General features: G+C 43.5%; 2 protein-coding genes and 3 non-coding genes across 8 annotated transcripts; all 5 read left to right on the forward strand.

The window, feature by feature from the left end:
- Positions 1 to 767: 767 nt before the first annotated feature.
- Positions 768 to 840, forward strand: TRNAT-UGU (transfer RNA threonine (anticodon UGU)). The gene has a single exon. It is a non-coding gene; the product is annotated as a tRNA-Thr (tRNA).
- A 372-nt stretch (positions 841 to 1212) lies between these two features.
- Positions 1213 to 23781, forward strand: RNASE4 (ribonuclease A family member 4). Of its 4 annotated transcripts, XM_049899164.1 has the most exons (3): positions 3681 to 3944; positions 21639 to 21834; positions 22505 to 23781. In XM_049899164.1, the coding sequence occupies exon 3, from the start codon at positions 22522 to 22524 to the stop codon at positions 22963 to 22965; it is 444 nt and encodes a 147-aa protein (XP_049755121.1). In that variant the 5' UTR covers positions 3681 to 3944; positions 21639 to 21834; positions 22505 to 22521; the 3' UTR covers positions 22966 to 23781. The 4 variants fall into 4 exon arrangements, with proteins under 4 accessions (XP_049755122.1, XP_049755121.1, XP_049755120.1 ...); XM_049899165.1 differs by lacking the exons at positions 3681 to 3944; positions 21639 to 21834 and adding an exon at positions 1213 to 1310; XM_049899163.1 differs by lacking the exon at positions 21639 to 21834 and having other exon boundaries at positions 3689 to 3944.
- On the forward strand, positions 1978 to 2067 carry TRNAY-GUA (transfer RNA tyrosine (anticodon GUA)). Its single transcript is given in 2 exon segments — positions 1978 to 2014; positions 2032 to 2067. It is a non-coding gene; the product is annotated as a tRNA-Tyr (tRNA).
- On the forward strand, positions 3336 to 3407 carry TRNAP-UGG (transfer RNA proline (anticodon UGG)). Its single transcript has one exon. It is a non-coding gene; the product is annotated as a tRNA-Pro (tRNA).
- ANG (angiogenin) lies at positions 4013 to 21632 on the forward strand. Its single transcript, XM_049899171.1, is given in 1 exon segment — positions 4013 to 21632. A coding segment is annotated over 1 exon segment (288 nt). The 5' UTR covers positions 4013 to 14890; the 3' UTR covers positions 15179 to 21632.
- Positions 23782 to 25657: the final 1876 nt, after the last annotated feature.

The following is a 25657-nucleotide window of genomic DNA, read 5'->3' on the forward strand; positions in this document are numbered from 1 at the left end:
AGATTATGACAGTGGCTTCAGAGTAAAGACCATAGCTGGATCCCTAGTTCCTAGCGCAGAGGCTAGCACAGAACTAGAGTTCCGTGTTTGTTGCATGAAGGAATAAATGAATACTAAATTAGCCAATGCTTGCTCTCGCGCTGAGGCTCGGAGCTGTGAGAAAGGTCACTGTGTCTAAGGAACTTGAATGAGGCAGCCAGTTGCAGGTCCGTGGGTGTTCTGAGTTAAGGAGAATGCAAGTGCGGATGTCCCAGTTTCAGCTGAGAGATCTGCGGTAGGCCCCTCCCTTTATGCCAGGTTTGCCTTAACTTTCAGGATCCAAAAAACCAAACCCGTTGACATCGAGTCGGTTCCGACTCAACGCGGCCCTATAGAACAGGATAGAACTGCCTCATAGTTTCTAAGGAGCGCCTGGCGGATTTGAACTGCCGCCGCTTAAGGTTAGCAGCCCTAGCACTTAACCACTACGCCACCAGAGTTTCCGTTTTCAGGATAAAAAAAAAATTACTGGCGGAAAAATCTTTCTCTGAGTTAGACTGTGTCGGGTTGGCAGCTTTCTTCAAGCGTGGTCTCTGTTACTGGCCTCCATATTGCGCCATCCCCAGCAAGACCAGAAAGAACCTGCACACTGAGTTGCGATAGTCGGGGAATGGATTGAAATGACATCCTAGTCTTGTTTGCTTGCTCTACTCAGATAGTGGAACAAACGCCCAACGAGCACACAAAACCGTCCTTTTCTGATGAAGAAAGAAATCACCACCACAAGAGGCCCTATAGCTCAGGGGTTAGAGCACTGGTCTTGTAAACCAGGGGTCGCGAGTTCAAATCTCGCTGGGGCCTAGGAGCGTCTCTCCTTATACTTTTTCCCTCATTACCCTTCACTCCTGAGAAAATTCTGCTTAGTACGGCTTCTCACCGTCGTTCAGTTCTCTCGAAGAAACCACTCACTCAGCAGTACCCGTATGTTTTTTCGTTCCAGGATTTGCGCTCAAATGCCGCTTTTACTACCCGGGAGGCGGCGGCGACCATTACGAGCTGCAGGAAACACTGCCAGGCTCCGCTGCCTCCCTGCTTGTGTGCACCCGCGCGGAGAGCCCTGTTGGCGGCGGGAACCGGTTCCTCCAACCCGGTGCTCCGGCGCAGGGATGAGGGCAACCGCCGAAGCGAGTGGGATTGAAAACGCAGGTACCCTCCCTGGGAGGATTCCAGGAAGACAGCGAAGTCCTCCTTCCCAAAGGAGGAGCCGGTGACAGCCGTCGGTTAGGCTTCCTAAGGAATATAGGCTGTCCCGCAAGATTTGTCTTTTTTCGGTGAGTTTCCAGACACTTCAGTATCTCAGCGGGAAAATTGAGGGCCCACTTTGGGGGCGGGACTTGGCTCACTAAGTTTGATACTTATTTAAAACATTGTGGTTTCCCCGTTGGAAAAACAAACTATTTTCTCCAAAGTGAATTCTCACAGAAACATTGGGCTTAAGCACATGCAGTATGTGCCATATGTACTTTTAGTATCTGGGTTCTTTCCCCCTCTCCCTTCCCGTCGTCTGTGGACGTGTAAATGCAAGAAATGCAGCTCTCCTGTGTAGACGCGCCGGGCTTACGAGGAAAGCAAAAGTGAGGGTAAGAAGACCTCGGGCCTGAGCCCCGGCCCCTCTACCCAATTTGATTTGCGCCCCTGGCCCCGCGCCCTTAGTGACGCCAACACCACCCCGGGCGAAGAGGCAATGTGAAGCCTCGGGATGCGTGGGCTGTAAGGTGCCTGTAAAGAGCCCACGGGTTCGCTCTGCATGGAAGCCCTTCAGTGAAACAGGAGACTCCTGCTCTAGAAGGTTTGTCCCCTAAACTGCGAATACACGGCTTTCACACGGGATGGCCTTGAGACCCTGCAGTGCAGTCCCCAGCAACCAGATCATTTTATGCACACCTCTGTTAATTGATGTCCTGAAAAGGGAATTCCAGACAGTAAAAATACGTGCTCCCTTCGATAGCTCAGCTGGTAGAGCGGAGGACTGTAGTGCTTCCTGGCGTGGTTATCCTTAGGCCGCTGGTTCGATTCCGGCTCGAAGGAGGAGCCCCTGTTTTGGGTTTCGTTACCACCTACTGAGAAACTGTTCTGTAAGTTCCTTTATTCTGAAGCCTTACTCCAAACCTCGCTCTCTTCCCAAGAATTTGAGTTTCGCCTTCTTCCAGCTTGAAAAATTTATTCATCTTAAACATGTTTCTGGAACTGTGAGAAAGAACGCTGACCAAATCTTCCAGCCAATGGGATCAGGTTGTGGGTTACCTTATCCAAGGTGCCTTTTCTTTTGGCTTCCAGTTGATCTTAGGTCAGAGTATGAGGTCCAAAGGTCGGGTACCTTTGATTGGTGCAGAACATTGTGTGTCTGGGCCTTGCGGAGTGAGGGGCTGTGATTTGCGGAACAAATCCCGTAATTTAGATCTTCAGCCTAGGGGTCCGACCCCACTCTACACAGAGAGTGGGGTCGGACCCCTAGGCTGAAGATCTAAATTGCATTCTAGGGAGGCCCTTCCATGGGGCTTTTAATGCATTCTAGGGAGGCCCTTCCATGGGGCTTTTAATTTATGTATCTGTTTAAACATATATACCACGGCACTGGGGTTGGGTAAACTATATTTTATACAGATCACAAAAAGATGTGGTGCCAGAGCAGGAAGGAGGAATAAGATTTGACGTGAGTTCGAATGAGACTGGGAGAGAGAATTCCAGACCGAGGGGACATGCATACTGTGGGGACATGCAAAACTTCACTCACATTCAGGGAAGCTGTGACGGGTCTGGTTTGGGGAACATTTAGACACACGCCAGTTTGGTTCACTCCCAGCCAACTCTGGCTCCTGGTATTTTGATGCCCACCAGTCCTGCCTCTAGGATTTTATGTTCGTGCGAGATAGTAACAGACCGACAGATCCACTTCCCGCGCGTCTGAACTGGAGATCAGGTCCGCGGTACCCTTGCAAACGAGTTCTGCGCCAGCCCTCAGGCTCCACCCCAGCTCGCTCCAGGGTTCCTCCGGGCTCGAGTACGCAGCTAGACCAGTCGGTTGGGGTTCGGTGGAGTCCAACCCTGTGGCTTGAAGTCTGAAAAACTGCCCTCCCGGGCCCCAACCATGGGTCTAGAGAGGTTCAGAAAGTGCATGCGGAGAGCAAACGAGACTAGGGCCGGAGTCAGAACATATAACTCGCAAAAGATGGAAGGGAGAACTAAGGGCGGAGAAGGGGAAACGTCCCAACCAGAAACAAAACCCGAAATAGGCGGCCAATTGCTGGTTAGAAAATGAAGTTCAGAGGAAACACAAGAGGCTCTTCAGCAACGGTGGCTCGTTGGTCTAGGGGTATGATTCTCGCTTTGGGTGCGAGAGGTCCCGGGTTCAAATCCCGGACGAGCCCAGCTTTTTACTTTTTGTTTTTCTATTGGCAACTGTGAGCGAAAGTTCTTTAGAAGAGTTCTGTATAAACATTCTTATGTTTTTGGACACTCCTGCAAAAATGAGTAGAGCTAAATTTACTCTTGGCAGACCAGGCTTATGACCTGTGTCGGGACGAAACTGCCGGGGTTCCTGGACGCCTCCCAGTCCAAGGCTCCGGGAAGCGGGCTCACTCTTCGAATCTGGGGCGGGTTTTCCTCCATCTAAGGCTCCGGGAGGCGGGTTCGGGCTGGGGCGGGGGTGCTGATCTCTCCGCCCGCTCCCACCCGTCCGAAGCCCAGCCAAGCCTGAGCTGGAGGCGGGCCAAGACAAACGGGGCGCGGTCCCACAGAGGCTTGCACGCCGAGCCTCGCCCGCTCACTGCACCCCAACACCCGCCCGCGTACGCGCGCACACACACACACACACACGACACGAACCACGCCCACCCCACTCGGATCCAGAGAAGGATTCAAAAGAACATCTACCAGCTCCCCAGCATCGTACACGGAAGAAGCAGGTAAGAAAAACTTCTCTCTCCACGGTGCTGCCTGTTTCTGCCGCCTTGCTTTGTGACCGAGGTGGGTTCACAGTCCTTCTCCTCGGTGGTAACTTTGACAGGAGGTTTTTGGCCGCGGAGGCCCCTTCTAGCAGAGGCAGGGTTGGGGGACCGGACTGATGGAGCTGAGGAATGGAGAGAGAGGTAAAAGTCTAGTTCTTGTACAAGTTAGTGAGTCTACCTCCCCACCCCAATGTTTGCTTTCCGCGGCTCGGCAAAGATGCCAGCGTGAACGCTCTAGTGTCTAGAACCCAGGCTCAGAGGGAGCCCACAGAATCAGGGAACCGAAGGGAGGCCGGGGGAGCCCTGCACTTCGCGAAACCAACGATTCTTTGCTTCGAACCCAGGTTTGTCACCAGATTTAAGAAGCTAGGCCTTGTCCAGTTTTTGCAGACATAACTGACATTTGGAAACTGGTGTTTTCGTTTTCTGTTCCTTAGTCTCCTGTTTCTCCTCACCCTTAACCCACCCTCAGCCAGTGTTGTGAAATTCTTCCAGGCGCTTTACCAACAGTTTTTTTCTCAAAGCTTTCTTACTGACAACGCTGGGATCCTCAGCTTTCCTACTCTGAGACAGCATATCAAATGGAAACAGCACGTGGGTAAAATAGAGAATCTTTATTTAGGAAGGACAGTAACAACCATTTCAGCACCATGTTGGGGTCCAGGGAAATTTCAAGTGAGCCAAGACCCTTCGTTCCTGACATTAAGAACCTTATACTCAGGTGGTAAATATAATCACTGGAAACCCAAGTGACATAATTATCTGAACAGTACATGGCCAACTTCCCAGAAGCAGCCTCGGTTATTCAAAGACCTACCTAACTAAATAGCTACTAGCTAGTTAGTGCAGGAAGGTGATTGTGTTTACAGACACACTTTAATTCAAGCAAACTTTTACAAAGTAGATAAAAAGGAGAGTAAAATATTTTTTGAATTCCTGCAAGTATTCTGTGTAGGTTTCCTTTAAACAGCAACTTTCAGTGGCACTTTTAAAATTAGCTTTGATTTTTCTAGACATTACTGGTATGGAATATAAAAGCCATGTGGCACACTGGAAAACTTACAGTCCCAGGAACACCATTGTGACCTTCGGCAAATTATGTTCTCTTTCTTTGTTCCTCAGTTTCTTTATCTGTGAAATGAGGGGCTGGCAGATGATTTCCAAATTCTCTCCCTCTCTGATGTTGTAACTGTTTGGGGGAGGGTTAACTGGTAGTAACATGGCTGTTATATAAAAGAAGGTACTCCAGTAATGTGGAAAAGGACTGTAGTTTGGCAGAGGGGGTGGGAAAAAGTATCCCAGGAAAAGAGAAGTGACTTGTGCTATTGTCCAAATATGTCAGAATTTGCAGGCACAGTAAGAGGTTTGTCAGGTTAGTGTTGGAAGTACTTGATGGTGTGATTCATGAAATAGATGGATAAGAAAATGAACCAGTGAAGGGTGGTGAAACCCCTCTTTTGGAATTTTCATTTAATCTGCTTTTGAACAAAGAGCAATCTCTGTAAACAATTATTCTCAAAAGAACACCTTGAAATACCTGGGAAAGAGACGGTGGGTGCAAAGCCCAGAGTCTGTAGAAAGGTGAATGTTTAATCTTTATCTTTGTTTGGAAATACAGGCCTGTCAGCAGGACTTTGTCCCCGTTTTGCCTGAATCAATAGTGTCCCTGCTTCCTGGAGCCATCAGTGATCCTTTTCATGAGAGTTTCATCCTTGTTTAACTACTATTTCTGTTACTAAAGGAAACTGTGGTGGCTTGGTGGTAAAGAGCTATGGCTGCTAACCAAAAGATCAGCAGTTTGAATCTACCAGACACTCCGTGGAAACTCTATGGGGCAGGTCTACTCTGTCCTATAGGGTCTCTATGAGTTGGCAATGGGTTTGGTTTTTGGTTTCGTTCTGTTACTGAATAAGCTCCATGCTTATAGAGTCAAAAAATGGTACAGTTAGAAAGAAACTTAGAGATTTTCTAGTCTACCCACTCCATTACGTAACTGTATAGTTATCCCAAAGACAGCATTAAACATACATGTGCCATAGAAAGGGAAAGTGCACCAACACTGGAGTCCTGAGAAGGCAAACTTATGTTTCCTGTGTCTATGTGAGGGGACGGTATTGACTTGAGGAAGAGACATAGAAAAAAATCCAGGGTAAGGGGAATGACTTTCAAGTTCAATCTGTCAGAACATTTTAAAAGATGTATTTTTTTTGAACTGGCAATTGCTTTACACGTATTAATATTCCTGACCAAAATATAATGTTCATTAATCAGACTACAATTCTTTGTGGCATTTTGAAATGTAACTGTGTAAACACTAAATGCATTTTAATGAAAAAAAATTTTTTTTTTCAAAACCCTATTTTCTGTTTCAACGTAACCTTACTGTGCCAAGATGAGAAAAAAAAACAACCCTTCACCATCATCTAACTGGCTTTTTGCATTGTCAACTATGTGGGCAGGTTGTGAATCCCTCAAAGGCTGGCAGGTGAAAGCCCAGAGGCAGAGAAGGGACCTGGCAGTGGTCAAGAGGCTGGAGGCTGCTCCCCAGCACAACTGCATAACTCCAAAATCTGCTCGCTTCTCTCTTTAGTGTCTCAAAACAGACTGGTTTAAAGTGCAACCTAATCTTGTAGATTGAGTCCTGCCTCATTAACATAACTGCCGATAATCCCACCTCATCAACATCAGGGAGGTAGGTTCACAACATATGGGAAAGTCACATCAGATAACAAAATGGTGGACAATCACGTGATACTGGGAATCATGGCCTTGCCAAGTTGACATACATTTTTGGGGGGACACAATTCAATCCATAACATCATATTAGTGGGATTTCAGGAATCATCCAGTAGGATTTCAGGAATTATCCAGTAAGCTAGATGCAGAGCTTTCTTGGGAACCTTGAAGCCCTCTGGCTGTACCTGGGAATCAGACCAACCTTGTTGGTAACCACTGCCCAAACTAATCATGTTTGTAAACATTAAGAAAAGTGGGGAGAGTCTGCACTGTTGGGGGTCTCCAAAGTGAGATCAGAAACAAGGAGGGATAACAAAAAGAACTTGGGACCTATGGTCAGAAAAAGAGATTCTTCTATTTCACAAACAACTAATGCTCAATTCCTAGGTGTCAGGCACTGTTTTAAATGCTAAGAATGTAGAGACAAATAGGACAATTCTTCTCTCAAAGAGTTCCATCTAATGGAGAGCTACAAGTACATGGATGAGATCAATTAATCATCAGAGAAATGATTGTTAACAGCTTATATTTCCCTGGTTAACAGCAGCCTGAAGTAAAATGAGATCCATCCCACCTATGGGGAACTTCAGATCAGCTCACATTCTTCTCTGAGCATTCAGGAAGTTTCCAGGGGGTATAAACATGCTTGCAAAATAGCCCTTATAACCTACACAAGGAGGCTGCCTTTTTGCTCCTTTCCTGCCCCAGTTCTCTGTATGAGGTCTATCACTGTCATACAAAGGGACAGCACTACTGAGAATATCTGAAAATGCCAATACACAGCGTTCTTTTCTTCTTTGGACCGTAAATGGTCTGATTTGATGCTCCTGCTAATGTGTCCTGGCTTGCCTCAAGTTTATCCCAATAGGATCCTCAAATGGGGAAATGTACTTTGCCTGCCAACATTGTAGTGTTCTGCTTTATACTGGTTTGTTATGTGCTGGCAGAATCCTGGAGTTCAAGAAACAACCTTTATTTTTATTCACTTTTATTGCCGTGGCCTCTTCCTAGGACCCAGGAGCTGGATTAGAAAGGAATTTGAATGGCATACTCTATACCCTACCTGACACTGCCTTTGTATCTTTCTCCTACCCCCTCATCGTTTTCTTCTTCTAAAGTGAATCCTTTCCCAGGAACATCACAGACTCTTACAAAAACAAGCTTCACTCGGGCTGACTCACCCAGCTTTTCAGACACACCCAGACACGTCTAAAAATTAGTCAATGGGACTTGGGACTCCTGTACTGAGCACAGTGAATCCACCAAGAAAGAAGTGGACAACTCACCCCAGGATAGGGTGGGATTGAGGATGGTCAGCAAGGCCTCGTAGAGGAGGTGTTGCTCGAGATTAGCCTGGAAAGATGATGAGCAGATACTCTCCCTGCAGATGAGGGGTTTGTGGTCTGATTATTATTCATCGGCTGTTTGATCCTGGAGCTTCCTCACAAGAAAAATAGATTTACATAATACTCATCTGTAGGTTCTATAAAGTAATTCTGGTGTCTTTGGCCCCCTATTTTTTCCATGTGAGCAACAAATCCACTTTATGGGGTTTTAGCATCAGTATTGCATTGATGGTGGAGATTATCAATTTTACTGTGTTTAAGGAACAGAAGATTCAGTGCTCAAGGTTAGTCTCTTGTGGACAGGTAAGGATGAAAGGAAAGAGGAGCTCAAGGAATAGGGCAGAGATATTTCTGGGGGTTGGTAGCTGGGAAGTTGAGAGGAAGGGCAGAGGGCTAACAGCTGTCACACAGCTTCTCTAGAAATGCTTTCCTAGCTTAGCGTCTTTTTATGCAACCAGGTTATGTGGATAAGTAGAAAATACAGGAGGAGCCATCCTGCTGGGAGACTGTATCTTACTTTGCAGGCTTCTTCAGTTCTTGGGAGTTGGCTCATTAGATCAGAGACAATAACTCATGGATCCAGACTATTGCATGTCTAGATGAAACCTTGGTCCTCCTGCCATGGGCAAGAGTAAGAACCACAGACATCAAAAGAAGGCAACTTCTGACAAAAGGCTGTGTTTATCAGACTGCCTCTCAGAACAAATCTCTAACCCATTTAGATGGGTTAATATTTGCCCCAGTCATATCCAGAGAAAAGGTGAATGACTCCCCTCATTTGTCCAAGAGCAGTGCCCTTGGTTTTCATGTCTCTGCCAGGGATTGGAGATCATCAGTTCTATTCTCCCCACCCTGTTATCTGAACACTATATAATCTGAACAGGAGGGGGCCTCCAGGTCCACACAGCTGGAATCCATCTCCTGGAACAAACAGCTGGAACTCATCTCCAGTTGGAGGGAAACGGCCAGAATTTTTTAAGATTCTTCTCCTGGGTAATCTACTGTTCAGTTGTTTATACAGATACTGTTTCTAGCCTTCTATGCATTTCAGTGAAGGCATTTTTATCCCCTTCAAAACCTCTGGACCCAAGCTCATGAGCTAAGAAAAAAACAAATCAGATTCTAAAATTTAAAATGAGAACAGGTTTCTTTTGGGGTGGGCTGTACATGGAGCCTTGGTATCTCAGTGGTTTAGAACCTGGCTGCTAATCAAAAGGTTGGCAGTTCTAACCCACCAGCTGCTCCTTGGAAACCTTGTGGGACAGTTTTACTCTGTCCTACAGGGTCACTATAAATTGGAATTGATTTGACAGTAATGGTTTTTTATAGGGTTGCTATGAATGGGAGGAAACCCTGGTGGCATAGTGGTTAAGTGCTATGGCTGCTAGCCAAAGGGTCAGCAGTTCAAATCCACCAGGAGCTCCTTGGAAACTCTATGGGGCAGTTCTACCCCTGTCCTATAGGGTCACTATGAGTCGGAAGGAACCGACTTGACAGCAATTGGTTTGGTTTTTTGGTTTTATGAATGGGAATGTGCTCCATGGCAATGGGTTTGTATTTTTTTGGTTTGGTATATGTGGAAAAAGGAGCCCTGGTGGTGCAGTGGTTAAAGCAATTGGCTGCTAACTGAAAGGTAGGTGGTTTGAACCCACCAGCTGCTCCTCAGGAGAAAGATGTGGCAGTCTTCTTCCATAAAGATTTATAGCTTCAGAAACCCTATGGGGCAGTTTTACTCTGTCCTGTAGAGTCACTACGAGTTGGAGTCGACCCGACAGCAGTGGGTTTTGGTTTGTATGTGTGGACAAAGGGAAATTAGTGAGACTGAGAGTAAATGGAGGTTTAGAAAGGAATCCTGAATTGTGATAAAGTCCCAAAAGGTCTGGGGATGCCATTTACGGATGGGCATTGGAGCCCCTGGGCACAGGCATTATATGTGGCTTAACAAGGGAAGGGAAACCCTGGTGGCATAGTGGTTAAGTGTTGCGCCTGCTAACCAAAGGGTTGGCAGTTTGAATCCTCCAGGTGCTCCTTGGAAACTCTGTGGGGCAGTTCTACTCTGTCCTACAGTGTCGCTATGAGTCGGAATTGACTTGACGGCACTGGGTTTGGTTTTGGTTTGTTAACAAGGAAAGAAACAGAAAATATGCTTTTAGCAGTTTCCTTCTCACCTTTCCTATTAATTTCTTTCCTTAAAAAATTTTTGGAAGCTCTTTAAAAGTAAAGTTGAACACATGCCAAGATTCAAAAGAAGGTAAACTGGCAAGTTGAAGGGAGGGAAGAAGGAAAAGAGGTAAGAGAAATATGTTATGCTTTCACTTTTGGGTCTGTGGCTCTAGACTACACAAGAATGTGAATCTCTATCTATGTAAATTATAGCCATTAGCAGTGAAGTTAACTCCCTGGTGCACAAAGTTTGATGGATCTCTTGAAAATAAACCATTGCCTAGGGGGAGAAGAAGGGAATTATTAATTCCTGTGAGGACTAGGGAAAACCTGGTGGCGTAGTGGTTAAGAGTTACAGCTGCTAACCAAAAGGTCAGCAGTTCAAATCCACCAGGTGCTCCTTGGAAACTCTATGGGGCAGTTCTATTCTGTCCTATAGGATCACTATGAGTCAGAATTGACTCGACAGCAGTGGGTTTGGTTTCTTGGTTTTGGTGAGGACTAGGGAATTGGTTTGAGACAGAGGACAAAGTTAGTCCAAAGAACAGATGTGACAAATTCACTGATGAAAAGCTGACTGACAGGATATGTACATAAAGAGTTTCTTGGTTTCTTGGTTTTGGTGAGGACTAGGGAATTGGTTTGAGACAGAGGACAAAGTTAGTCCAAAGAACAGATGTGACAAATTCACTGATGAAAAGCTGACTGACAGGATATGTACATAAAGAGTTTCATCACCAAAATGTGAGGGTCTACACCTCTGGCCTAGAAAGATTCACTTCTGCACCACAAATAATGTCTCTTTTAATTTTCTTCCAGTTCCATTTTTTGGGGAAATTTAGAGTTGAATATAAGAGTGAGGAATTTGTGAGTGAGGGAATAGATGTTAGATATTTGTGGCTGCAATGTGTGCTTTCTGAGATTTGGGTTCTGGGTGTCTTAAGGAGTCAAGATGACAATAAACCTAAGGGAAACCTTCACTGAGTTGTTATGGGATGAATGTGCAAATTATGCAAATCAGAAAAAAAAATACTCTTTACCTCTCCGGAGTGGGATGGGAAGGCCTTCAACCTCCAAAGAGCAAGCGGCTTTTTAGGAGGCCAAGCCCCCCTGGAGTGTCATTCCAGTGCCTTAACTAGTGGTGATGTATGGGCTTGGCTTACGCGTTGAGTCTTAAGGGATGATGCATCTCTATGAGATTGGACCACGCGTCACCTGGTCGTCCACTTCCTCCAGCTGGTGGGTTGTGCCACCAACTAAAACAAACTTAACTCTATGATTCCATGGTCACTGGCCTTTTACTGGTGAAACTAGGAAAGGGTCTCTTATCTTTCATGAGACCCACAGAGTTCCAAACTTTAGAGCTAGCAACTCTCTTATTTTACAGATGAACGAACTAGATCTGGAGAGGAAAATGAAGTCAACCATTAAAAAAAAAATTATTAAGGGAACCCGCCAGTTGTTCTGCGGAAGAAAGATGTGGTAATCTTGCTTTCATAAAGATTACAGCTTTGGAAACCCTATGGGGCTGTTCTACTGCGTCCTATAGGGTCACTATGAGTTGGAATCAACTTGGCAGCACCGTTTTTTACTATGAGGCAGGCACTGTGATTCAAGGGTGAATAAAATGGGCTCTGCCCTCCTGTAGATTACACACCAGTAGGCAACATTGACAAGTAAATAGACAACTGTTTGCCCAAGATCACATGAATAATGGCATGCTTGGAAATGGCTCCCCTGAAACCTGACAACAGGTAAATATTTTGTGATATCCTGTTGGCAGATTCTGAGGTTTATTGCTTTTACTTTGACATTTGTGTCTAATGAGGTGTCCTTGGTCTTAAAATCTAAATCGCAGAGAGTTGGGATGCAGACTCTAGACAGGTCTGCTAGCTCAGACTCTCTTCTGTGACCAGTGGTATCCCCACGATGTGTGCAACACTGGCATCTCCTACTAAGACCAACAAACTCTGAGACAGCGTGGAAGACGTCAGCCGCATTCTTGTCTACCACTGCCACCTAATGACTCTTATGGGTACCACCAGCTCTGGTTCTACTTCCTGATTTTTGTAGTCTGGGACTCTGGCACCAGGCAAGGGATGTAGGCTGCGTGACCTCTAAGGTCCCATCTAATCCCAAGAGCCTGTCATTCTACAACTGCCTTTGACATTAGAGAAGCCAGTATTTGTCCACGCAAAGCAACAGACTTAACTGGTTACAAATCAATAAAATTTTGATGAGGTTTTCCAAAAAACTAGAAAGAGAAAACACACTCAGGAGAATGAAAAGCACAATGTCAATGTGAAGAGCTTGGCACATGGGCAGCGTGGCAGCCCAGCCCGCTAGTTGGAGCAGCGACAGTGTATGAATAAATACTGTTTTAGCCGTGGCTCACCCCTCTGCAATCACAAAGCGCTTTCTCGTTCAGCTTCCATGGACACAATTTGACTTGATTTTATTACAAAATTATAATCTGTGTGTTTAGTGGAAACTTTTCCAGCTGCTATTTTAGTTCAGTGTTGTGAAATGACCAAAAAATCCCCTTAGATCATAATTTAGTATTCTTCAGTAGTATACCAAATTTGTCTATGTTTATTAAGATCCAACAGACAAGGTGGAGCAATGCCAAATGCTGGTTAGAAAGAAAGCTCACTCTATCATCTGCCTCCCTATGTGACCAAGGATTTCCTCATCTCTCTAGACTCACAATGATACTTACTCCCAGTGCTGCCAGGGCCCATGGCCTTTTTAAGGGCTACAAAAATATTTGAGATACGAAAAATAGCATTTATTGACTCTACACACACAAAAGGACAAGGTACAAATAAATAATAATGAAGTGTCTACGAAAGTGTACCGTTTACCTTTTAAACTTAGGATTCATAAGAATTCCATCACATTTAAGAATCATTTCAAGGGCAGGTTTTTCTCCTTTTGGAAGATTTTCTTCATGTGTGTGATGAGTGCCAGGAAATCGTAGCCAATCATAAATTAAATGAGTTACTCCTAGACAATTTTAAAATCAAAACTATTAAAAATTTATGGCTAAAAATTGTATTTATTGTAAGATGTGGGTGCAGTCACATATGTTTGGTGTAACATGGAGCAGACCTAAGATGGTTTTTAAAGGCTCTGTTTGGAAACACTGGTGGAGTAGTGGTTAAGAGCTATGACTGCTAACCAAAAAGTCTGCAGACTGAATCCTCCAGGCACTCCTTGGAAATTCTATGGAGCAGTTCTACTCTGCCCTATGGGGTCAGCATGAGTCAGAATGGACTGGAGAGCAGTGGGTTTGGTATGTTCTTTAAAATTGTCACCAACATGCTTCTAAGGGTACAGAACGGTAAACATGTCCTTCCTAGGGGAACTAAAGGTATAATCAGAATCTACCTGCTGCAAGCACCAAATACTTTTCAATTCTCAAATCTTCAAATTTCATAAGGAATCTAATCTTAAAGGTGGTTTTCTATTTCACTATACTCCATATTTGTTTGATTCTATTTTAAATTATCCATCACTGAGTTAAAATTATGGAAGAAGCACCCTTTTGACCCTATGTTTGAGTGTCTGTGACACACCAACTTGGAATGTATGCATTCTACCATTTGACAGTTCTTGAACAATGATGGCAGGAATCTTTTTTCTTCTTCTTTTGAGGATGACATTTAAGAAACGTAAGTGCATATTGGAAGGCCTTTGATTTGATGAAAAAGTCTAAGGAGTTGTTTTCCTCTTACCCCTGGTTGCATCCTTTGCCTGCTGTGTGACAATGTATGTACATATTCAGGGAAACTATAGAAAATATTCTCTGGGAATAATCCAAATTGTTCCTGATGTGAGAAGCTCCCATAGCAATAGAATAGGCTGGAATTCTTCCTCCAACCCCCTGTTAAGAGTTGACCCCAGACCTACTCCTAAGCATTACATGGCTTCTACCAAGCCCTTCTTCTGTTCTTACCAAATAGTACGCAATACTTCCACATTTGGGGATGAACCCCCTGCTTTTGGGGGAAGTAGGTCTGCCTCCCTTCACCTCAGGGGGAAACTCTTCCCTTCACAGCTGGCTAATTGATTTGTCCTGGAACCCTGTCTTCAACAATCCTCTGCTTTATGCTTCCCTATGTTCAGAATTCCTAAAACCCCTCTTCTTCACAGTTCTCACCTTTTATATAACTATCTCATCTCAGTAAATTGGAGCTCCCCTTTCCCATGGATGGCACATGCTCCTTTTGAGGAGGCATTTGGTATGTCTTCATGGTCTTTGTGTTCCCAGGACCTAGCACAGTGCTTAGTACTCAGTAGGGCTTCTGTAATATTTGTTACTTAATTAATTAAAGAACATGAATTTTGTAATTGTGATTTTGTAATGCTAAGACTAATGGAAAAGTAAATACTCAGCGATCCTAGGGATAAGAAAGAATGGTTGGGGCTGGAAGTCGTATTCAAGAAACCATTAAATAGACTTTCCAGAGGAATAGATTGACAAAATCTGGAGATTAATTAAGAAGGGAAAAGAAAAAATAAAATTAGGTGACTGAGGATTCTGATTCATGATGCCCTGCCAGAAAAGCCCCTGTTCTTTCAGCCTAATTTGGCAATGCTGTTCTGTGCCCCTGCTATGCCTCTTTTTGCTCTTGGCAGGGGCCTCTGTTGGAAGAGATGGTGATGGGCCTGGGCTCCCTGTTGTTGGTCTTCATGCTGGGCCTGGGTCTGACCCCACCAACCCTGACTCAAGACGGCTCCAGTTACAAACACTTCCTGACCCAGCACTATGATGCCAAACCAAGGGGCTGGAATGACAGATATTCTGAAAGCATAATGGGGAAATGAGGCTTGACCACACCCTGCAAAGGCACCAATTCCTTCATTCATGGCAACAAGGGGAACATCAAGGCCATCTGTGGAAATAGGAATGGAATCCCTCCCATTATCTCAGGGAACATCTAGCTCAATTGGCATAACACAGCTTATAAAGAAAATGTTCTGCACTCTCTACTTTTTTTTTTTGTTTGTTTTTCTACTTTTGTGAGTAGCATCTGGGGTCTTAAAAGCCTGTGAGTGGCCATCTAGGATACGCCACTGGTCTCACCCCTTCGGGAGAAGGAATAATGAAGAAAACTAAGGCTACAAGGGAAAGATTAGTCTAAAGACTAATGGACCACATCTACCACGGTCTCTACCAGACTGAGCCCAGTACACCTAGATGGTGCCCAGCTACCACCACTGACTGCTCTGACTGGGATAAAAGTAGAGGATCCCATACAGAGCTGGAGAAAAATGTAGAACAAAATTCTGACTCAAAAAGAAAGACCAGACTTGCTGGCCTGACAGAGTTTGGGGAAACCCTGAGAGTACAGCCCACAGACACCCTTTCAGCTCAGTAATGAAGTCACTCCTGGGGTTCACCGTTCAGCCAAAGAGTGGACAGGCCCATAAAACAAAATGAGACTAAAGGGGCACACCAGCCCTGGGGCAAGGACTAGAAGGCAGGAGGGGACAGGAAACCTGGTAATAGGGAACCCAAGGTTGAGAAGGGAGAGTGTTGACATGTCATGGGGTTGTTAACCAATGTCATAAAACAATATGTGTACTAACTGTTTGATGAGAAACTAGTTTGTTCTGTAAACCTTCATCTAAAGTACAATAAAAAATAATGGAATCTCTCACAGAGAAAATTTAAGAATAAGCAAATCTTCTTTCTAGATCACCACTCGCAGGCATGTAGAAGGGTTCCTCTGGATGCCATGCTGGTACAGAGCTACACAAGAGTTCAGAGACATTGTTGTTGCCTGCAGAAGTGACTCACCTGTCCACTTTAACAAGTCTTTTCTTCTGTCCACAACCAATAGGCCACTAGCCCAGAGCTGGGGCTGCCATCTTTCTGTGGCGCTTCCCCTCCACAGCCCAGAATGGTGGGGGCAACATTCATTGCCAGAAGCTCAGAAAATGTGCTACCTAGATCTTTTGTTTCCTGTTTTACAACACATTTAATAAATCAAAATGTCTGAAATCAGTAAGAATCAATGTCTTCTCACTGATTGATGACATATTGAGCTTTCCCCAAGTTCTCTATTCAGATACTCCCCCAAGAGAATGCGATGAACTAGAAATGCCTTTTCCCTTATCAGTCAGCTCTAGGCATAGTAGGGAGGTAGGCTTTACCTTTCATGAAGGTAATGATAATAAGTTGATTTTACAGAGCGAGCTGGGAAAATTCCATGGCTCGTAGCCCCTGAGAAGAATTTTCAGGTGAAGCAAATTATTTTTGCTATCAAATAGTAAGTCAGTATTACTTTTCTAAATAGGAGACCCTGGGGAGAAGAGTCTGGGAGTAAGGAACAACAGATTAATTACAGTCTCTCTGTAACACACACAAACACGCACACTTAAATATCCTGCATGAATACCAAAATCCATTCAGGGTAGCCATCTCTTGTCTTAAGCAGGAGTTACTTTTGATATTGGTTTGAGTGGAATGCTCCCAGGATGTTCTTTTGTCATGGTTATTTAATATAAACTTTAATTTTTTTTATTACATTGTTTTCTTTTTACTGTTTTACGTCATGATGTCTGGCAACTGTGAGGTCTTAGAAAAGTTACAGAAAGATTCTGAACTTATCACTTATTTTTCTTCAACTAGATTTGTTTTCAAGTAAACATAAACTTAGGTTAACAAACACTTTCTTTGTAAAACTCACTAATCAATCCACAGGTTCAATGGTTCCCTTCACTACCTAATTTCTATCAACAGATACCTGGATATTTTATTTAGAATGTGTTGTTGTTAGTCATCACTGAGTCAGCTCCAACTCATGGCAACCCCATATACAGCAGAAAGAAACATTGCCTGGTCCTGTACCATCTTCCAGCACTATATTAGGTAATATTCTGTTTGGATCCGTAGAGTTTTCATTAGCTGATTTTCAGAAGTAGATCAACAGGCCTTTCTTCCTAGTCTGTCTTAGTCTAGCAACCACCGTGGCTGACCCTGCTGGTATTTGAAATACTGGTGGCATAGGTTCCAGCATCCTAGCAACATTCAAGCACACCACAATACAACAAACTGACAGATGGGTGGTGGTATTTAGAAAGTAATTGTTAATAAACTACAATTATAGGTCACTAGTTTAAAAAAAAAATTTTTTTTCTTTTTTTAGTTTAGCTGTCTTGTGAATTTATGACTAGTGGTCACAGTATTGCCTATGGTGGCCTCTCCTGATGTCTGCATTGCCTTGAAATGGGTCAAAAGACCTGATTACCCAATGTCCAGGTGTCATCTGGGAGAATGTAGACTCACTGAAAGTACTCAGACTTATGGAGGAAGGAGAAGTAGGCTGCTGGTACACTTTCACCACAGAAATCTCTCCACCATCTGTTAGCCATAAAGCACTGTCATTTCCTAAGAAAATAGAGAGAAAAAAAGTTTTCCAAACCTCTTATTAGAAAATTTGACTTGTTATAAAATCTCAAAAACCTATTAGGAAGTGAGGAAGTCACAGCTTTTAGTAGAAAACTTGTACCCTTTTCTCAAGTCTCCTAACCAGTATATCTCGCTGAAGAGAGGCAAAGTGACTTCCTATCGGTCAGTGCTCCACTCATGGTATTGACGGGGAAAGTCAAAGATATGGGTGGACCACTGTGGATTGAATTGCGTCCCCCGAAAATATGTGTTTTAGACCATAAGCCCTAGACCTACGGATGTAATCTCATTTGGGAATAGGTCTTTCTTTATTATGTTAATGAGGTCATACTGCTGTAGGGTGTGTCTTAAGTGAATCACTTTGAGATATAACAGGAAGAGATTAGGCACAGAAGCAAGAAAGGACAAATAGGGGAAGATAGATACCACGTGGAGATCTCCAAGGAACACCAGGAAGAATCCCAGAGAAGTGGAGACAAGGGTTTCTCTCAGAGCGGACAGAGAGAGACCTCCCCCAAAGCAGATGCCCTAAATTCCAGATTCTAATCTCCTAAACTGTGAGAAAATAAATTCATGTTCTTTAAGGCTACCCACTTGTAGTATTTCTGGTATAGTAGCACTAAAAAACTAAGACAACCATTATTATATTGACCATGTCATAGCTGTGAAAACTCACGTCCTCTTCAAACATCCACTGAGAGCATTATGCTTACATACCTTGCTCTGGTGTTAGGGGAAATGACTGCTTCACAGGAAATCACATGGCCATGGGATGAGGGTGCTTCCTGATTTCGTGGGTGGAGATAGCAGCTGAGTAGCTAATCTTAGTACTTTCAATCTGAATCTCCTGTACTATCACAACTAAAAGCTGTTTGGAATGAAGAGTCAAGTGTCAGGCAAATCATTTATCTTAAGCAAATCGTTTAAGGAATTGAAGTCGGTATCAGCTGTGCTTTGTTGACTTCACAAGGAAAAGAGAAGAAAAACTCCAAAAATGTCAAGTGCCTTAAAGAATGGTGACATCCAAGGAAGAAAATTCTGTACAACTTAGAGAACAAAAAATTTTCCAGGAACACAACATAAATTTCAATAACTAACATCTCATAGTTTACAAGTGGCCTTCCAATTTCTTGGGATACAAGTAACCTACAGAATAGAGAGAGAGTCAACACAGCTTTGTTGTTGATGTTAGGTGCCCTCGAATCAGTTCCAACTCATAGTGACTCTATATACAACAAAACCAAACACTGCCTAGTCATGTGCCATCCTCATAATCGTTGCTATGTTTGAGCTCATTGTTGCAGTGTATCAATCTATCGCATTGAGGCTCCTCCTCTTCTTAGCTGATCCTCTACTTTACCAAGCATGGTGTTCTTTTCCAGGGACTGGTCCCTCCTGATAACATGTCCAAAGTACGTGAGATGAAGTCTTGTCATCCTCGCCTCCAAGGAGTACTCTGCCTGTATTTCTTCCAAGACAGACTTGTTTGTTCCCCTGGCAGTTCATGGTGTATTTAGTATTCTTCGATAACACTATCATTCAAAGACATCAATTCCACCACGCATCTGTGGGTTTGTCGTACTGTGGTGGCTTGCGTGTGGCTGTGATGATACTGGAAGCTTTGTCATCGGTATTTCAAATTCCAGCAGGGTCACCCTTGGACAGGTTTCAGTGGAGCTTCCAGATTAAGACAGATTAGGAAGAAGGACTTGGCAGTCTACTTCTGAAAAAATTGGCCAGTGAAAACAACACAGCAGAGTCAACCATTATTTTTTCTAGATGGGAGGAAGCCAGGGAAACGAAGACAAATGATGATGATAAAATTATATTGCCAACATTTCCTGAGTACTTACATACCACATATTAGCCATTGTGATAAACACTTTACGTTGATTTTCTCCTTTAGTCTTCATAACATCCATAGGGGGTAGGTTATTATTGTTATGCTCATTTTACTTATGAATAAATATACTGAGAGAAGTTGAATAATTTCTCCAGTGTCACAAAGCTAGTGTGGCAGAGGTAGATCTTTGAGATCACAGCATCAAAAGAAGTTCTTATTGGGAGTCAGTGTGGTACAGTGAGAAAGCCTTGGGGCAAGCCCTGACCGGAAAGTATGTGTTGGAGGACAATTTGGGTATCATTTCATTTTCTCTTCTAGCTGGAGCCTTGAGATGCACCCGTGGATCTCTGCATTGGACCTCTGTTCTCAAATATTTTTCTGTGGCTCGTTAACTTGGTTGGTTAACATCTTAGTTATCTAGTGTGGGTATAACAGAAATACCACAAGTGAATGGCTTTAACGAAGAGAAATTTATTCTCTCACAGTTTAGTAGGCTAGAAGTTCAAATTCAGGGTGCCAGCTCCAGGGGGGGAAGGATTTCTCTCTCTGTTGGCTCTGGAGGAAGGTCCTTGTCATCAATCTTCCCTGGTCTAGGAGCTTTTTCGGGTAGGAACCCCAAGGCCCAAAGGACACACTCTGCTCTGGGTGCTGCTTTCTTGGTGGTATGAGGTTCACCTGTCTTTCTGCTCACTTCCCTCTTTCATATCTCAAAAGAGGTGGGCTCAAGACACAATTCAATCTTGTAGATTGAGTCCTGCCTCATTAACATGACTGCCACCAATCCCATCTCCTCAACATCATAGAGATAGGATTCATAACACACAGGAAAATCACATCAGATGGCAAAATAGTGGACAATCACACAATACTGGGAATTATGGCCTAGCCAAGTTGACACACATTTTTGGGGGACACAGTTCAATCCATGACAGTTAGTGTGGCTGAAGCCAGGGGTTTGATCTCCCATGAATAGTTTAACTCTTCTGTGCAACCAGTTATCTTGCTAGACCATGTTCTTGGTCACAAGACACAGCATGAGAGAAAGTAGGTAAGATCACGTAAGATTAGTGATGAGGCTGGGAAAACAGCTCAAAGTAAATTGCTCAGCTGAAACTATATCCAGGTAATGAGTGTACCTTCAGAAGTTTTATCCGCTTGTCTTGGGGTGAGGAGTAAATGAAGATTGTCCAAACCCACCAATCTTCTTCCTTTCACTTCCCTTTCTTCCTAACATCATATCTTGTATCTACAAATGCAGACACAGGACTATGACATAAAGCTTTATATCTTTCTGTGCAAAGAAAAAATGCTATGAATCTAAGACGTGGGGTTTGAAAGAATGATAGCAATGCTTGATGGTGATCATTATTACTAATCAAAGGATAGGCTTAAGGTGGAATGAATTGCAGTTCATTTCAGCTCTCTCCACCCACACAGTACACTCTGCTATTGTGAAGCAGCATCTTTGAAAACGAAGGGCAGTAGCGCCCATATACATCGGTCCCGGGGTTCAGGGTGGCCTGCCCTTGGACAGCACAAGTTGAGATGATTGTTCACTTCCTATTAAATCAGGGATGATTTTTCTTTGCTCTAGTGAGTCAGCCCTGCCTCCTTGCGAGAACCCATTGCCGTCGAGTCAATTCTGACTCATAGCGACCCTATAGGACAGAGTAGAACTGCCCCGTAGAGTTTCCAAGGAGAGCCTGGTGGTTTCGAACTGCCGACCTTTTTGGTTAGCAGCAGCGCCTAACCACTACGCCACCAGGGTTTCCGCATTGCCAAGAAGCAAGTGTATTTACAGTTTATGTCAATGCCAAGAGTGAGCGCCAGATGGCAGTGTCTGAATAGCCATGATTGGCGCGTGATTTCCCCCTCCACCCTCAGCCCTTTAAACTGAGCTAGTTTTTTTTTAGAGAGGAACTAGCTCTGAGCATAAACGGTCTGTAATACCCTGAATATTTACGGAGTGGGAGGAGAGAGGCCAGTAAAACATGATGGAAAGAGCACAGGCTTTGGAATCAGATAGAACTGGATGCCGTCTTCAGTCAACAAAAACAATTAGTTCTGAAACTGCATGACTGTCTTTGTTGTTGCTCTTAAGTTTTTGTTTTTTAAATCTGTGTTAAATTTATGTTTGTTTGTAGCTGCCGAGACGTGGCCGCGCAATGATCCAGCAACTAGAGAAGATAGTCAACTCCCAACGCATAATGTCACTTATGATGGAATTTATCTCCTATTCCTGTCTCTAGGCCCTCTGCCCATACTCTACTAACTTTCTTTTTCCTGCCCCTTGCTTTCTCTTGTCAAAGAAAAAAATTGCACCAGATAACGTTAAAACAGGCAAGGTTCACTTTATTCAAAAGGGTTGTTGTGAGGGAGGGGAATGGAGTAAGAAAAATGAGAGAAGCACCTCAACAGGGCAATGGGGAGAGTTCAGCTCCTTACTATGCTAGAAAAAAGATCTACAAGCCTATTGCCAACAGTTGAACGTGACTCACAGTGACCCTATAGGACAAAGTAGAACTATCCATTAGGGTTTCCAAGGAGCAGATGGTGAATTCAAACTGCTGACCTTTTGGTTAGCAGCAGAGTTCTTAACCACTGCACCACCAGGGCTCCAGGGACCATGAGATTTTAAAAAGTGTTAAGGGGGGTTGATCACCAGGTTGGGTGAATGGTTTACTAAGGTTGCAATTAAGGCCATTTTGTTTGGAATGTTTTCTTTCCTGATGATAGTTCACAGGGATCCCAGAGGACCCAGGGCAAGAGAGGAAGAGGTTAAGGATTAGGTATTCTTAGGTCATAGGTTTTAAAGACTGAAGGAGAGAGCAAGGTTGGGAAGATAAAAAGGAAAAGCCTATTCTAAAGTTTAATTAAACAAAGGAAATTATTAAGTCCATTGTTGGCAGTAAGCCATTCTCTGGAACAAACAGGTGGGGGATATCTTTAACTATTGTTGCTCTCTGAGGACCTTTGGCCTCCAGTAAAATTTCACTTTGTCACTCTCCAGGCACCCCTAAGGTAGTGATGACTCTACAGAGGACCGGTTCATTGTTTCTGCTCTTGCTGCTGACCCTGCTGGGGCTGGGGCTGGTGCAGCCCTCCTATGGCCGAGAGAGCAAGTACCAACGATTCCTGAGGCAACACATGGATCCTGAGGGCTCGGGTGGCAATGATGGCTACTGCAACTTGCTGATGCAAAGACGGAAGATGACTACGAGCTGGTGCAAGCCCTTCAACACCTTCATCCATGAAGACATCTGGAACATCCGTAGTATCTGCAGCACCACCAATATCCAGTGCAAGAATGGCAGTATGAACTGCCACGAGGGTGTAGTGAAGGTCACAGACTGCAAGGAGACAGGAAGTTCCAGGGCCCCTAACTGCAGATATCGGGCCAAGACCAGCACTAGGCGGGTTGTCATTGCCTGTGAGGGTAATCCAGAGGTACCTGTGCACTTTGACAAATAGATGCCACCCTGAAGTGGTTAGGACACAGCATTTGGTCTTCAAATTACTCCTTGAATAGCAGTGAGTAATGTATTTGTGCTGTCCCAGGCTCTGCCTCCTCTGCTTACTTCTCACTCTTTTTCTCTATATAACCCATTCTGTTAAATGCGTTACATCAAAGAGAAATGCAGACACAAAACTATCATGAGCCTGGGCTTTTCTGTAATAAGCTTCCTATGTAAAACTGGCCAGCTTAGCTCTCTCAGATCTTATACTCTAGAACTTCATAATTGTATGTATTTATATAGCATTTCAAACATTTAATCTTCCACATTCCAAACATTTCAAAGTGATTACATCTCAGTTATCTCATTTTAACACCACAGCGCTCCTGTGATGCTAGTGATACTAGTATATCTAGAAGCTAGAAGTTATTACTGATTTGCAGAAGACCATAAAGTTAATGGAAAAGCTGAGACAAGAGCCCAGTTTGGCAGGCTATTCATCCAGGACACTTTCTGCTTTATCACAAGGAGTGTTTTAAAATTATCTGCTTTCTGTCATCACCAAAGTCAGCTGATATGTTGGGCTAAGCTTTCAAAAATTTGAAATATATACTGGCAACATGAGAGTTCTACGTGTGTACTTTGGTATCATTGTTATGTTTGGGTCTGATAAGATCAAGAAATGATATAAGGGCTTTCTCTTTCCAAGCTTTTGAATCACCCTACCAAGTCAGTGTATTGGAAGTATACTGGATCATTAAGACTCTTTCACTCTTCCTGACTTAGAAACTTTTCAAGTTTTTCTTGTAATAAAAGACTTAAACTGCAGGTATCTGAGAAGACTGTGCTATGGTTCTTGAGTGTGTAATTGCTTCTTTTCTCTCCTCTTTTAGTTCTTGAGTTTTTAAACATGCGCTCATCATACCACCCTCATAAACTCTGGTCAAAACCAAAAGCTTGTCAGATCCATGACCACAACACAGGAACTTTTGTGTCCTTTACACCAGAGGAACAATTTCCCGGAAGACTCTTCTAAAACCTTTCCATTCCCCTGGCCTTCCTTGGAAAAACAAACCAATTTGGGAACAGCGATACATGAAGACCTTAGCTCCTAGAGAAGGGATGTGTGTGTGTGTGTGTGTGTGTGTGTGTGTGTGTGTGTGTGTGTGTGTGTGCATCTGTGCCTGTGTAATTGGGATAAGGAGGAAGAATGGGAGGGGAATTCTGTCCTTGATACTGTCCAGGTAATCATGAAAGTTGGTAACTAAAGGAATAGGTGGGCACATAGTCTCACTTGTGATGGAATTCATCTTCTATTCCTGTCTCTATGCCCTTTGCCCATAGTCTACTGACTTTTATCCCCCAAATATGTCCCAGACCCTGTATTACCTCTTTTTTTTTTTTCCAAGAGATCATCTCTTCAGTTTTCATTGTAATGTAGCCAAGACTTGTATAAAGTTGTTGATTGGATCTGAAATGGAAATTTAAACCTTTCACTGACTGCTTCAAGTAGAACTACATGGTTGCTGACAGATTAGATACAAACGTGTTTAATGTACCAGATCCATTTTGGTGAGGTTGTTGTTCCGTATCATTCCTTCCATTATGTAGATAGCATAACTGGAATATTTGTACCCTCAGATTTTTTTTTTTTATTGTTTGATTTCCATGTGCTATTTTGATTTTCTGTGATCATACAGTAACCTTTTCTTGATATCTAATTTAGATAGAAAGTCTGTGGTTATGTCCTTTCCTTAACTTCCTCCTAAGTGTTCGACTTCAGCAATGGAGAGGGGAGGGGAGGGAAGGGAAGAGGAGAGGAGAGAGAAAAGAGTGCTAGAGTCAGACTTGGAGGTTGGAGAATTATTAGGGTACATTTCTGCCTGAATGTATGTTATTGGTTGAATTTTGGGGTTGGGTACAACCCCAAAAGCATGTCTTGTTAAATTCTAACCTGTATGCCTGCAATTATAATCCCATATAACCCCTTTTCTTGCACTAAAGTGGTATTTGTATTTTTTTTCTTTTTTTGTAGAATTGACATTTTCACCAGGTTGAGTCTACCTATCCATGGGCATGGTATGTTTTTCCAATTACGTAGGTCTCTTTTCCTTTCTTGCAGTACTGTTCTGTAGTTTTTTTTTGTATAGGTCTTTTACATCTCTGGTTAGATTTATTCCTCAGTATTTTATTTTTTTAGGGGCTATTATAATTGGTATTGTTTTCCTGATTTCCTTTTTGTAGTTCTCTTTATTGGTGTATAGGAATCCAACTGATATTTGTATGTTTATCTTGTATCCTGCTACTCTGCCGAATCTTTCTACTAGTTCCACTAGTTTTCCTGTAGAGTTCTTTGGGTTTTTTATGTATAGTATCATATCATCTGCAAATGTTGTTGTTGTTTTTGTTAGGTGCCATCAAGTCAGTTCCAAATCATAGTGACCCTATGCACAACAGAACGAAACACTGCCCTGTCCTGTGCCATCCTCATAATCGTTGTTATGCTCGAGCCCATTGTTGCAGCCACTGTGTCAGTCCATCCCATTGAGGATCTGCTTCTACTTTATCAAGCATGATGTCCTTCTACAGGGACTAGTCCCTCCTGATAACATGTCCAAAGTATGTGAGATATAGTCCCACCATCTTTGCTTCCAAGGAGCACTCTGGTTGTACTTCGTCCAAGACAGATTTGTTAGTTCTTTGGTGTA

This window comes from Elephas maximus, chromosome 10 (genome assembly GCF_024166365.1).
Source record: "Elephas maximus indicus isolate mEleMax1 chromosome 10, mEleMax1 primary haplotype, whole genome shotgun sequence".
Taxonomy (NCBI): Eukaryota; Metazoa; Chordata; class Mammalia; order Proboscidea; family Elephantidae; genus Elephas; species Elephas maximus.

What these genes read in the sequence shown, in the direction of transcription:
- RNASE4 (XM_049899165.1), top strand. Translation starts at nt 22,522, where the DNA reads ATGACTCTACAGAGGACCGGTTCATTGTTTCTGCTCTTGCTGCTGACC.